The sequence below is a fragment of the Boleophthalmus pectinirostris genome, unplaced genomic scaffold (genome assembly GCF_026225935.1).
Source record: "Boleophthalmus pectinirostris isolate CB_2022bp ecotype Guang Dong unplaced genomic scaffold, ASM2622593v1 HiC_scaffold_15, whole genome shotgun sequence".
Taxonomy (NCBI): Eukaryota; Metazoa; Chordata; class Actinopteri; order Gobiiformes; family Gobiidae; genus Boleophthalmus; species Boleophthalmus pectinirostris.
Window position 1 is genome coordinate 3,222,137 of NW_026571070.1, and position 13,890 is coordinate 3,236,026.

A 13,890-nucleotide genomic window follows, 5' to 3' on the forward strand; every position below is an offset into this window, starting at 1 on the left:
CAAAAACAGACCTGGAGTTGTGTTTTGTTTCATTCTCATTGCCGGACTTTGGCTGCGATTTGCTTTTCCTCGAAGGCGTAACTCGACTTTGTGTCTTTGTGTGCGATTTAAAATTTTAAACATTACAGAAACAGCCGATAAAACGGAGCGACGGACACGGAGACGCAACATACAAACTCAGGAAATAGCGAAAATATTGAGAAGATTTTATTTCTCGTGGTACATTTAAACTGCAGCGTCACATCCACATTATCCAGAGAATTATTCCCTCGTAAATAATGACCCCTAGTCCACGAAACCGCGCTGTGAATCCAGTTTGAGGTGTTCTTTAAAAGTAAAAAGGCCGGAGTAGTTCCTCACGTGTGTCTGTTTACATCCTTGGTCCTTGTTTGGTCCTGGTTGAGTCCTGGTTTTAGACCTGGTTTAGACCTGGTTATTCCTAGTGCTGCTTTGGTCCTGGTTGAGTCCTGGTTTAGTTCTGGTCCTAGTTCAGTCCTGATTCAGTCCTGGTTTAGACCTGGTTGAGTCCTGGTTTAGTCCTGGTTTTGTTTTGGTCCAGATTCAGTCCTGATTTAGTCCTGGTTTAGACCTGGTTTAGACCTGATTCAGTCCTGATTCAGTCCTGGTTTAGTCCTGGTTCTGCTTTGGTCCTGGCTGAGTCCTGGTTTAGTCCTGGTTTTGTTTTAGTCCTAGTTCAGTCCTGATTCAGTCCTGGTTTGGTCCTGGTTTAGACCTGGTTTTGTTTTGGCCCTGCTTCAGTCCTGATTTAGTCCTGGTTTAGACCTGGTGTAGACCTGATTCAGTCCTGATTTAGTCCTGGTTTAGACCTGGTGTAGACCTGGTTTAGACCTGGTGTAGACCTTATTCAGTCGTGATTCAGTCGTGATTCAGTCCTGGTTTAGTCCTGGTTTAGTCCTGATTCTGCTTTGGTCCTGGTTGAGTCCTGGTTTTGTTTTGGTCCTGGTTTACTCCTGGTTTTAAGATGAAATTGTCAGTTCCTTGTCTTGATTTTATAAAATACATTTCCGCCAAAAAGTGCGACTTAAATATGTTTTTTTCGTCTTCATTACACATTTTTTGGCTGGTGCGACTTACGGTCTGAAAAATACACTACATTTATTATATATATTGACGTTTATTCGGCAGAAATTGGCAATTCCAGGGCCTGAAATGATCCAAATGATTCGAGTGAAAGTGTGTGGAGTTTAAAAACACAGTGGAGCATTTGTTTATCACCACAGGAGAAGAACTCGGCCGAAATTTTCAGGATTTGTGAATGAAACAAAACAAAAACTCCAGGAAACAACATTATAACAAAGCTGTTTATGTTCTATAGAAGACAAATGACTGTGGCAGAGTGGTTAGCCTGTCTAATCCTCTTCATAAGAAGGTTGTGGGTTCGATTTTTCGCCGAAAATTGGGTCAAATGAACATGAATTTCCTGTTATAACCGAGCTTAGTCCCAACCAGTCACAACCACCGCTGACCCAGCCTTCGTGAACCTCAAGTTACGTCGAAAAGTGGAGGTGTCTCGCTCGACGGCACAAAAACACGAGGATGATTCAAACCATAGAAAGTCCTTTTTAAAAAATAAACAACTGTACAGTGTATTCGTCAGTTTACCGTACGGACACAGGCTAGTTCACGATACGCAGCTTTAATTTTAGTCCCAGGAACACTGAAAAATACACAGGCGTATTCTTGTTTGCTTTTACAAAAAAAAAAAAAACTTTTCCCGCCGTCTGCCGTTCGTTCGCGGCAACGGAGCGAAAATCCAAATCGACACAGATGCAACGTTCAGCTCCTGGAGTCCGCCGACGTTTTTCTGACACAAAATAAACCCCGGAAAATGTCTCGTTTCCGCGTCGTCCTTCATGAAAAAAAAAAACGCAACTATAACACTGATTTTTAAAGGTGCGCGGCGTAGCTTTTTGGTTGCGGGTCCCTGCGTTTTTCGGCGGATGCGTCATCGCTCTGCTCGGGATGTTCCGTAGTGTGACGTTAAACAGTTCGACGTCGCATTTCTTCGACCGCAGGTGGTTTTGTAGCTCAGAAACACCTCGAAAAACGGGTATTCTGATTTGTAGCTTTGTCTGGAATGTTCCACGGCATTTGCGTTCGTCTCCACGGAAACCAAACCGAACTGAGTGACAACATTTCCACGACGAAAAACATCAACGGACGCACCACCCGCAAAGTTACACGACGCACCTTCAGCACACCGAGTCTACAACCGCCACCTCACAGAAGAGCACTTCGAAAAAAAAAACCCAAACATCTCTCTTCTTCGTCGTTTTTTCCGCCGCGAAGTCCCGCGAACTTCTCCCGGATTTTCGTTACGATTCCCGGTCGCTGTCGTCCCCTCCGTACATGTCGGCGAGTTTCTTAAACCTCGGTCCCCACTCGCTCAGGTAGTTGTAGTCCTGATCGCCGTCCGTGGTTACCGATTCTAAAGAACTGAGGGATTCCGCCACGGAGCCGTTGCCCTCGTAGGCGTACGTCGCCAGGGAGTCGTAAGGCGGCGCCGTGGGGTCGGTGTCGTTGTCCTGCAGGCGCTGGTTGATGAAGTCCCGCACGTCGCCGTTGTTGTCCCGCGGCGGGGCGAGGACGGCGCGGCGGACGGGCGGGTTGTAGTAGGTCTCGGGGATGATGTCGCGCCGCTGCTTGCCGTCCTCGATGGCCTCCGGGTTGCGCAGCGTCCCGATGTCGAAGGCCTGGGTGTCCTCCTCGCCGCCGCCCTCGTCGTTGTAGCTCACCACGTTGTCCCGCACGTCCTCCTTCGAGATGATCAGCGGCTCCTTCTTCCGCTGTCTCCTCAGGGCGGCGAAAAGAACCACGATCACTGCGAAAAAACGACAAAAACAGTACTTAAAATCACGTATCGAATGGAGTTTTGTGGTGACGTTAACTGGAGGAACTGCTCTGTCTGAAGATCTGTTACTCAAATTATCTGTCTGTTTCTCTCTCATCCATCTTCATTCTCTTTTCTTTCTCTTGTTTCAGTATTTTTTGCTCTCATCTTCTCTTTCTCTCTCTCATTATCCCCTCCCTCTCTTTTCCCTTCAAGGTCGTATGGAGGATTTTTTTTTCAGTTTCAAATTGTCAATGAAAATTTAAAACACCATTACAGAGACGCAGCAGCTTTGTAATTATGATGACCAAAAAAAAAAAGAATGAAAATCTATCAACTGTTGACGTAGTGAGACCAGATAAACATCAGCCAATAGAAAACGAGGCTGCCTCATTTTCTATTGGCTGTTGTCAATGAAACTCCCTACGTGTCTAGTGTAATCGACTCACGGCGCGCAGAGATTACGTGGTTTATGCAGCGGTTCTTAGAGGCTTTTTCAAACTGTCGCTTCCACGCAATTCGCACAAAGTTTGTTGCGACGGCGGACGAGAATCCACGACCAGTTCGCCGCAAAAGAAAGTCCGTTTTTGAGGTCGCTGAAAGAAGAAGAGAAGGAGAAAAGGAGCAAAACCAAACTCAGGTGATTCTTGGAGATTCCTTCCAGCGATGGCGCGACTGAAGCAAACGAAGGGTCTAAAAACTGAAGACGTGTCGGTCACTAAATTATTTCTAGACAGGAAACTTCAACAGTGATTCTGAACTCGCTAGATCAGGAGTGTCAAACTCATTTTGGTCCAAGGGTCGTATCCAACCTATTTTGATCCCAAAGTGTCCGGATCAGAAAACTCATGTCATATAAACCCCAAAAATAGCAATAAATTCAAATATTTGTGCAGAGAAACACAAATCTATTACAGAAATCTTTTTTAATTGATGAACTCTTTCTTTTACAAAATATTATAATATTATGAACAACCTGAAACTTTAAGAAAAATACAATTTCAACACAATGTTTTAACATGAACTTGTTTGAAATTAAATTCCATTTTTTTGTAAAATCCTGCACTCGGCTCCACTTTTCTCATGTTGGACATTTTTCTGATGAGGGTGTCACGGTCAACAGTCAAAACGATCGTCCTTTAAGAGCGTTTGGAAAGAGACAAGTCTTCATTTGTGCTGCTCTGGTGGGAGGGGCCACGTACAGAGACGCTGGAGACGCTGCTGTGATAAACACCACAGAAAATTAACAAGATTTTAAAAGAAAATATAATTAAAATATTTTAGTAGAAAATCAGCCAAGGGCCACATTAAAGGTCTTGGAGGGCCGGATCTGGCCCCCGGGCCTTATGTTTGACACCTGTGATCTGGAGTAAAGAGGCGGGAGGAGGTGTTTCTACTGAGGCTGTGGAGGAGGAAGGTGGTGTCGCTCTATTTCTCTTCCCTTAAAAAATCCTCTATACAACCTTTCACTCTCTGTCCTCTTCTTTCTCTCCCTTCGTCTCTGTCCCTGATCACTCTCTTCTCCTCTCCTCTCCTTCCATCTTTAATGTGGCCGCTCCCTCACCCCTCTTTTTGTTCTCTCTCTTTCCCTCTCACTCTCTCCTCCTTCCCTCCCTCTTCTCCTTCCCTCTCTCCTCTCCTGTTTTCCCTCTCTCCCTCTGGTCACTCCTTCACCCCTCTCTCTTTCTCTCTCTTTCCAAACCCTCATTCTCACCCTCTCACTCTGTGTTTCTAACCCTCTTCTCTCTCTCTCTCTCTCCCGCCTCCCTCCCTCTTTTCCTCCCTCTCCTCTCCCTCCTCTCCCTCCTCTCTCTCCTTTCTTTCTCTCTGCCTCCCTCTCTCCTCCCCTCCCGCCACTCTCCTTCACCCCTCATTCTCACCCTCTCGCTTTTTGTTTTCCTCCCCCTCCTCTCTCTCTCCCTCCCTCCCTCCTTTCTTCCCTCTCTTCCCTCTTCCTCTCTCCTCACTCCCTCCTCTATCTCCTCGCCTCTCTTCTCTCTCTCCCTCTGGCCACTTCTTCACCCCTCTTTCTTTCTTTCTCTCTCTCTCTCTTTCCTAATCCTCAGTCTCACCCTCTGACTTTGTTTTCCTCCCCCTCCTCCTTCTCCTCCCTCTCTGCCTCCCTCCCCATCTCCTTTTTTCCCTCCATCTCTCTCCCTCCCTCCTCTCGGTCCCGTTGTCCTCCATCCCTCCCTCTCTCCCTCTAACCACTCCCTCACCCCTCTTTCTTTTTCTCTCATTCCTAACCCTCCCTCCTTTTCTCTTTTTGTTTTTCCCCTCCTCTCCCTCCTTCCTCTTTCTCCCTCCCCCTTTCTCTTCCATCTCCTTTTTTCCCCCTCTGCTCCTCTCTCCTCTTCTCCTCCCTCTCTCCTCTCTCTCTTTCTCTCTTTCTCTCTATGTGTTGTATCTGTCCATCTCTGATCACATTAGTCTTTGTGTTTTGGTCGGAGTCTGAACGATCCGCCCACAGGAAGAACAACAATCTGATTAAACTCAAACACAAACCGTCTTTAGCACCTGCCGCACCTGCCGCACCTGCCGCAGGAGCCCCGGACGTCCTCGGGTTCAGGCTCCGGTTCATCTCGTTTTAATACGTTCTAAATATAAAGACCAGTGTTTTACATCTGGGCTGAACCAGTCGGAAACCGGAAGAAAAAACCACAACCGTCCGGACGTTTCTTTTCTACTGCGAAAAACAAACTCCACGACCAAAAACCTCGTCCTCCTCCTCAGTCTCTTTAAAATAAATAAGTTGGACAGGTTCTGACTCCGGTACCTGATTCAGTCCTGGTTTAGTCCTGGTTTAGATCTAGTTTAGTCCTGGTTTAGTTCTGGTTTAGTCCTGGTTTAGTCCTATTTCAGCTCTGGTTTAATCCTGGTTTAGATCCTAGTTTAGTCCTGGTTTAGTCCTGGTTTAGACCTGGTTTAGATTTTCTGGTTTAGACCTGGTTTAGTTCTGGTTTAGTCCCAGTTTAGATCTGGTTTAAACCTGGTTTAGTCCTATTTCAGTCCTGGTTTAGATCTAGTTCAGTCTTGGTTCAGTCCTGGTTTAGACCTGATTTAGTCCTGGTTTAGACCTGGTTTAGTCCTGGTTTAGACCTGGTTTAGACCTGGTTTAGACCTGGTTTAGTCCTGGTTTAGACCTGGTTTAGATCTGGTTTAGACCTGGTTTAGTCCTATTTCAGTCCTGGTTTAGATCTAGTTCAGTCTTGGTTTAGTCCCAGTTTAGTCCTGGTTTAGTCCTGATTTAGACCTAGTTTAGACCTGGTTTAGACCTGGTTCAGTCCGTCTGATTCAGTCCTCGGTTTGGTCCTGGTTTAGACCTGGTTTAGATCTAGTTCAATCCTCATTTAGACCTGATTTAGACCTGGTTTAGTTCTGGTTTAGTCTTGGTTTAGTCCCAGTTTAGATCTGGTTTAGACCTGTTTTAGTCCTGGTTTAGATCTAGTTCAGTCCTGGTTTAGTCCATATAAGGTGCAACAGTTCGGCATCTTCGCTCAGTTATTTTGGTGAGAGTAATAATAAATAAATAAATAATAATAAACAAATAAATAAATAATAAATAAATTATAAATAACAATTTCACAAATAATCAGATTTCACACAAAAAAACAAAAACTCTGCACTGAGCATTAATCCCTGCAGTGTGAACGTGTCCTGAGTGTTTATTTATTAGTTTGTTTATTTGTTTATTTTTTATTTATTTGTTTGTTTATTTATTTGTTTGTTTGTTTGTTTGTTTATTTATTTGTTTGTTTGTTTGTTTGTTTGTTTGTTTGTTTGTTTGTTTGTTAGACTCACTGAGCAGGATGATGACGCAGAGCAGGATGGCGACGAGCGCGCCCGTGCTGAGCCCCGCCCTCGCCGTCAGCGCCTCGGCGTTGCACAGCTTCATGTTCCCGTCGCGGTCGCACGTGCACACTTTGACCGTGAGCGTGCACGTGCTGCTCTGCATGGGGAAGTCTCCGTCCGAAATCACCACGGGAACCAGGTACGAGCTCATCTGGAGGCTGCTGTAGCTGTTCCTGCGCGTCAGGATCCACGCCGTGTTATCTGAGGAGACAACAGAGTGTAGGGATTATTCTAGTTGTTTAAAGATGCACTATGTAACATTTCTAGAGAAGGTTCTACCACCTGCTTGTCTCCATGGAAATGTTATAGCTTTGTTTAGAATGTTCCACAGTATAGATTAAACCATTGTTGTACCTGAACATGGTTTCTGAATGAGAGTTCATGAATATTTAGCAGAAAAACAACATCACATCACCACATGTGTCATCGAAACATCGAGACTAGAATATAAGAAGAATATAGAGGGATTATGAGACTGTGTCACTTGGCTCTACTGCTCATGTCTCCTGCAGAAAGAGCCTGTGTTCTGTCTGTATCATGTCAGTGTCTTGGAGCAGTTTTCAGACTCTCAGGGGGCGGGGCTTGTTCTGTCAATCAGGTTTGGGTGGACGTCCGACTACTGAAGTTTGAGATGTTTCTTCTCGTCATTTACACACTCACCTGATTTAACACACACACGTCATTAAGACGAATCCCACTCACTCATGTTCATTTAGCATCAGAACTTATTTTATCACAGAGATCAACTGTTTTAATGCTGAAAACACTGCAGCTGCTCGTCGTGTGACTGAACCGACAGAAACTCTGTTCATGTGAACCTGGTTGGATCAGGATCCAAAATTTGATATGAAGATGAAATCTAACACACAGATGAATATAGACCTTCATCCTTTAAGTTTTAGTCTTTCTTCTCTTGATAGTTGTGGATAAATTCTTCTTGTTAGATCACAGGTGTCAAACATACGGCCCGGGGGCCAGATCCGGCCCTCCAAGACCTTTAATCAGGCCCTCAGCTGATTTTCTACTAAAATATTTGAATTAGATTTTCTATTAAAATATTGGTAATTTTCTCCAGCGTCTCTGTACGTGGCCCCTCCCACCAGAGCAGCACAAATGAAGACTTGTCTCTTTCCAAACGCTCTTAAAGGACGATCGTTTTGACTGTTGACCGTGACACCCTCATCAGAAAAATGTCCAACATGAGAAAAGTGGAGCCGAGTGCAGGATTTTACAACAAAAATTGACTTATTCCTGTTTATACAAGTTAATGTTAAAACTTTGTGTTGAAATGTTAAATTTTCTTAAAGTTTTCAGGTTGTTCATAATATTATAATATTTTGTAAAAGAAAGAGTTCATCAATTAAAAAAGATTTGTGTAATAGATTTGTGTTTCTCTGCACAAATATTTGAACTTATTGTTATTTTTGGGGTTTATATGACATGAGTTTTCTGATCCGGACACTTTGGATCAAAGTCGGTTGGATACGACCCCCGGAACAAAATGAGTTTGACTCTCCTGTGTTAGAATGTTTATCCTTTGTGGAGTTTGTTGGTTGAAGATTTGGTGATGGGACAGATTTATGATACGACACACATTTACACACACATTTACACACACATTTACACACACATTTACACACACATTTACACACACATTTACACACACATTTACACACACATTTACACACACATTTACACACACATTACACACATACACACATACACACATATTTACACACACATTTACACACATATTTACACACACATTTACACACACACACACATTTACACACACATTTACACACACATTTTGCCACAGAAAAGCATTAACCTAAGTGACATTTACTCTACATTGCGGCAGAACTAGTTAATTTTTTGGAACTATGAACGATCTATTTCTGAAATTTGTGAACTGAACTTTGAACTATTTCATGTAGAAAATGAACTAAACCTGTCACCAGGAAGACGAGCAGATCACAGCACTACACTACATTACAGCTCAGATCTGTGGAGAGGCGTCCCTGTTCACAGAAGGAATTACTGTATTTTTTAAACACCCGTAATGAATAAATATGGATGTAAACGTTTAAAGTCATCACCATGGAGACGAGCAGCTGTCAGCTTTGGTTCTGTTTCAGTTCTGGTTTAGGTTTGGTTCAAATACTGAGAGAATCTTTGTAATCACTCACAGGAGAAGTTTCGTGCTCATATTTTTTTTTTTTTTTTTATTGTGTCTGTACCTTTGTTGTCCCTCACGGAGAAGTTGGCCTTTCCCGCCGCCTCCTGGGCCAAACTGAAGAAGAAGCGATGTCCTTCGAGCGGCTCGTCCGGATCTGTGGCGCTGATCATCTGAATACGCTGCAGCCAAAAAAACCACACAAAATATAACCGTTTATTTATTTCTTTACTCTTTATTTATCCAAGAAACACCAGAGGAGAGCGGAGCACAACTAGAATGCAGATTGGGAGGATTTTTTCTGGCCCTCGTCCGACAGAACAATGATTAAATCCAACCTGCGCCCGACAGGAATTAAAATATTTGTGTTCAAACCCGACACAATTGAAATCACACTATTTTCACCAGCCGACTAATGACACATGTAGGATATTGTTTGTGTTTCTCTAACGAACACAGAGACGCAAAATACAATCTCAGAATATAGTGAAAATAATGAGTTTATTACCGTATTTTTCGGACTATAAGGCGCATTTAAAATCCTTTAATTTCCTCAAAACTCGACAGCGCACCTTATGTATTACTTCTGTTTGTGTTTACTGACCTCGAACTGATTTTCATTTCTGTCAAAATGTTTTACTACGACTTTGGTAAACTACGAACATATGGAAACTACAGATTGTCAGAGCATTACAGAACCTCGCGGAGTAAAACACATTCACCGAGACAAGGAGGCGACGATGGGCGAGTTTTCACGAAGGCTGGAATCATCTCTGAACTGCGAATAAACAGCGACAAGACTGACTGGGATCATGACAAGAGGTACCCGGGCTCGATACCGAAATCACCCAAAACTCAGACGCTGAAGATGGAGAATTTGATCGACTTGTGGAAGAGGAAAGAACTGAAAAAGTATTATTTTGTACTTTATGTTTTACAACTGAACAATGTTGAGAGTTTTTGTGAATGAGTTGAATAAAGTTTGACTTGTCTGTCGGTTTTGTTACTCTTAATGCGCCTTAAAAGTCCAGTGCACCTTGTGTATGAAAATAGACAAGATAATTCAACATTGTTGATACTGCACCTTATAATCCAGTGCGATTTATAGTCCGAAAAATATGGTACTCACCTCTCGCAAAGTGGTAAAATTACAGGGTTCCTACAGGTTTTTTCAAGTTAAATTCAAGTCTTTTAACCCTCTCCAGGCAGACGTTGCAGATTTGCAACAGCTAAATTCCAAGTACCTACTTACTCCACATCCATATTATATGAGCTTTTATTACTCAGGAGCCTTTTCTCCATCCATGCTGATAAACATGGACGATGCAAACTGTGCAAGAACAACTACACACAAACGACCTGCCAGAAGTGCAAAATACTTTTTGTTGTTTACAAAGGATAAAAAAGTCAGAATTGTATATTACTACCCCATATTATAATTTTCCCCAAATATCAGATTTTCCTGATACTAAAAAATAATTTGAGCCTGAGAGGGTTAAATGTACGAGGTGGGGTCCCGTTCCGGCTGGGCCAGTTGTAGATTGAGACGAAGCCCCCACCCAGAGTCTCAACCCAGCCATCTCTGCTTTGTACATGATCAATAAACTTCTTGGCACTATGTCATTGTTGGCGTGGTCCCAGCTCGTGAAAGACTTTTTAACTCTTTCCCCCCTGGACGCCGACTAGGAACAACCCATACATATGTTACTCGGGCTACACCCATAGAGCATCACTGCATAAAAGAAAACAGACTTTCACGAGTGATTTCAGGGCAATTTTGGTTCATACTCGAGTATAAAGCCCGGATAGTTTGTTCGGACATCGCAGGACTCCACACAGACGCATCAGCGGCTTCTCATGTTCGTAAGTTTCACTCTCTGTAAGTCCGTCGCTATCGCTGTTTTCCACTTTATAATCACCCTCATCATCACTTTGAAATCTATAAAAGTCACTTTCTCTAAACGTATCCATAAAATACGTCCGCTCCTCATTATTTCTAAAACTGTGCGCCGCAGCGAGATCTTTCCATTGCTCGTGTTTCGTGTTGTTTTTTCCGGAAGCTCCCATCGTCACTACTTCGATTAACTTCGGAAAAAATCGGCGAAAACATATCCTTGAATCCTATTGGTCAGTCTAGTGTGGGTTGTAGTGGCCCCGACCTATCGCAGCCTCTGTTTAAATGTGAAAAACCGAGCCGTTTCTAAAGGTCGTCAAATCACGTCTTTAGTGACACAGCGGAGGAGTCAAAAGTCGTCATTAAAGGTTGTATGGAGGATTTTTTTTTTTTTTCAAATTGTCAGTGATAGATTATAGATGCAGGAGTCCTTGTAATTTGATGACCAAAAAAAAGAGAATAAAAATTCATCCTCTGCTCCTAAACATTTGCCAATAGATAACGACACTGCCTCCGTTATCTGTGACTGACAGGCTGTCAATCAAACTCCACGTTTTAGTGTAAAATGACTTGCTGCGCCGCCGGTACGTGGTTTACGACGACTGTCACGCAGTCCACAGACGCAAGACGCACAGACGCTGTTTACTCCACCAACGCAACAGTTCTTAGCGGCTTTTTTGACCTATTCTTCCTCACAGTTCACACAAAGTTTGTTGCGATGGACAAGAATCCAGGAGCAGTTCACCGCAAAAGAAAGTCAGTTTTTGAGGTCGCTGAAAGAAGAAGACAAGGGGAAAAGCGCGAAGCCAAACTAAGGTGATTCTTGAAGATTCATTCCAGCAATGGCGCGACTGAAGCAGACGCAGGGTCTAAAGACTGAACCACTGGTCCAAAATTACTCCTGGACAGGAAACTTCTGCTTATTATGAAAACGTACTTTATTTCCAAGAGCTGGACAAACGTTTTTCAGGACACGAAAGCGATATCCTATGTCTGAAAACGTAATTTTCAAGGCAAAGAAAGAGTCCACTTGCTGCTGCGTGTTGTACTTAGTTCATTCGCACTGAATCTCCGCGCACCCCTTCCTGCTCCTCTCCCCGCTGCCCGATCCGCTCTTCTTCCTGCTCCTCACTTCTCGTCCGCAACGAGAATGTCCGCGCCCCCCTCCCCCCTTCACTTCTCCGTCTTGCCTAACAACACTGTAGTTAGTTGTTTACAAGCGGCTGTAAACAAACCTGTTTGTGGCGTAAGGAGGAGGAGGAAGGTGTTTCTACGTAGGAGCTGTAGGGGAGGGGGGGTGGTTTCACACATGACAACATTTGAAAAAGGACAAACAGTCCTGGATTTGTCGTTCCTTGGAAAAATCCTCTATACAACCTTTAAGGAAACAGGGGGGTCGTCAAATGTTTCTTCATGGGGGAAAGAGTTAAGACCATTTCACGGCACACAAAAATTCTTGAATTTCGTTAGGGTTAGTTAGCGTTAATCAAATGTTGTGTTCTCCTGAGCTTGTTTCTTGTGCTGCTGTAGTGCGCGATCCTCAGTGACATGTTCTGAGGATTTTGAATTATCGGTTCCTCATTTCACATTTCACAAATAATAATCACACAGTTTTGACCAGAAGCGCAGAGTCTGATCTTTTGAACACTTCAGAGCGACTGGTTTTACTGTTGACGGGAAACAGCTGACGAGGCGAGTTCCAAATATTTGTCCGAGTCTGAACGTGGGTCGGGTTTCCGCGCTCGAACTGAGTGAAAAGACGACGTTACGTAAATACAATAATATTTGTCCTTTACCGTTTCTCGGGATTCATTACATCAGGTTTGTGTCGCACTCGCCTGAAACTTGACTTATATTTCGCACTTAACTTTTTAAATGAAAATGTGAATAGTCAGTTCGTGATCGGTTTGAGTTTTTTTATTCTGAAGGTCACTTTTGGTGTTATGACTTTAGAAACGGGCGGCTTTTCAAATCACCGAGGCGATAACCGTCGAAAAATATAAAAATTTTGACAAAAAGATAAAAAGCCCATTCAGAGTCTATAGAGATTTAGAAATAGTTTAGGCAAAAAAAAAAAAAAAACAAGTTGAAAGTGAAAACCTGAGCGTTTCAATACATATTTCTCTTTAAAAAACGTTCTGATGTCGTCTCCTCGTCGCAAACAGACCCGGAGTTGTGTTTTTGTTTCATTCGCCGCATATTTATACACTCGGTTCCACCTCGTGATGTCATGTGGTGATACAGGAGGTGCTCCACTGTGTTTTTAAACTCCACACACCTAAAACTAGAATCATTTGGGTGATTTCAGTTCTGGGATTGACGATTTCTAATGAAGTAAAGGTTAAAGGACTGAACCAGGACTGAACCAGGACTAAACCAGGTCTAAACCAGGACTAAACCAGGTCTAAACCAGGACTAAACCAGGACTGAACGAGGTCTAAACCAGGACTAAACCAGGACTAAACCAGGACTGAACCAGGACTAAACCAGGACTAAACCAGGACTAAACCAGAACTGAATCGGAACTGAACCAGGACTGAACAAGGACTAAACCAGGACTGAACCAGGACTGAACAAGGACTAAACCAGGACTAAACGTAAACTAAACCAGGACTGAACCAGGACTAATCCAGGACTAAACCAGGACTAATCCAGGACTAAAAAAGGACTGAACCAGGATTGAACCAGGACTAAACCAGAACTAAACCAGGACTAAACCAGGTCTAAACCAGGACTGAACCAGAACGAAACCAGGACTGAACCAGGACTTAACCAGAACTGATCCAGGACTAAACCAGGACTGAACCAGGACTAAACCAGGACTGAACCAGGACTAAACCAGGTCTAAACCAGGACTAATCCAGGACTAAAAATGGACTGAACCAGGACTAAACATAAACTGAACCAGGACTAACGCAGGACTAAATCGGTCTCAGTTCTGGTCTCTGTCCCATTTTCAGTCCTGGTTTCAGTCCCGAACTGGTCCTGGTCTCAGTCTTGGTCTCAGTCCCGATCTGGCCCCGGTTTAGTCCCGATTTAGTCCTGATTCAGTCCTGGTTCAGTCCGTTATCAGTTTTTTCCATTTTTCATTTAAACACAAAATCGAAAACTGAAAAA

At 43.4% G+C, this 13,890-nt stretch overlaps 1 protein-coding gene across 1 annotated transcript; it reads right to left on the reverse strand.

The window, feature by feature from the left end:
- Positions 1-2,336: 2,336 nt before the first annotated feature.
- On the reverse strand, positions 2,337-6,942 carry LOC129408060 (cadherin-6-like). The gene is made up of 2 exons (XM_055150727.1): positions 6,653-6,942; positions 2,337-2,842 (listed from the first exon to the last, which is right to left on the reverse strand). Exons 1-2 carry the CDS (start codon positions 6,852-6,854, stop codon positions 2,337-2,339), a joined length of 708 nt encoding a protein of 235 aa, XP_055006702.1. The 5' UTR covers positions 6,855-6,942.
- Between the last annotated feature and the right edge of the window lie 6,948 nt (positions 6,943-13,890).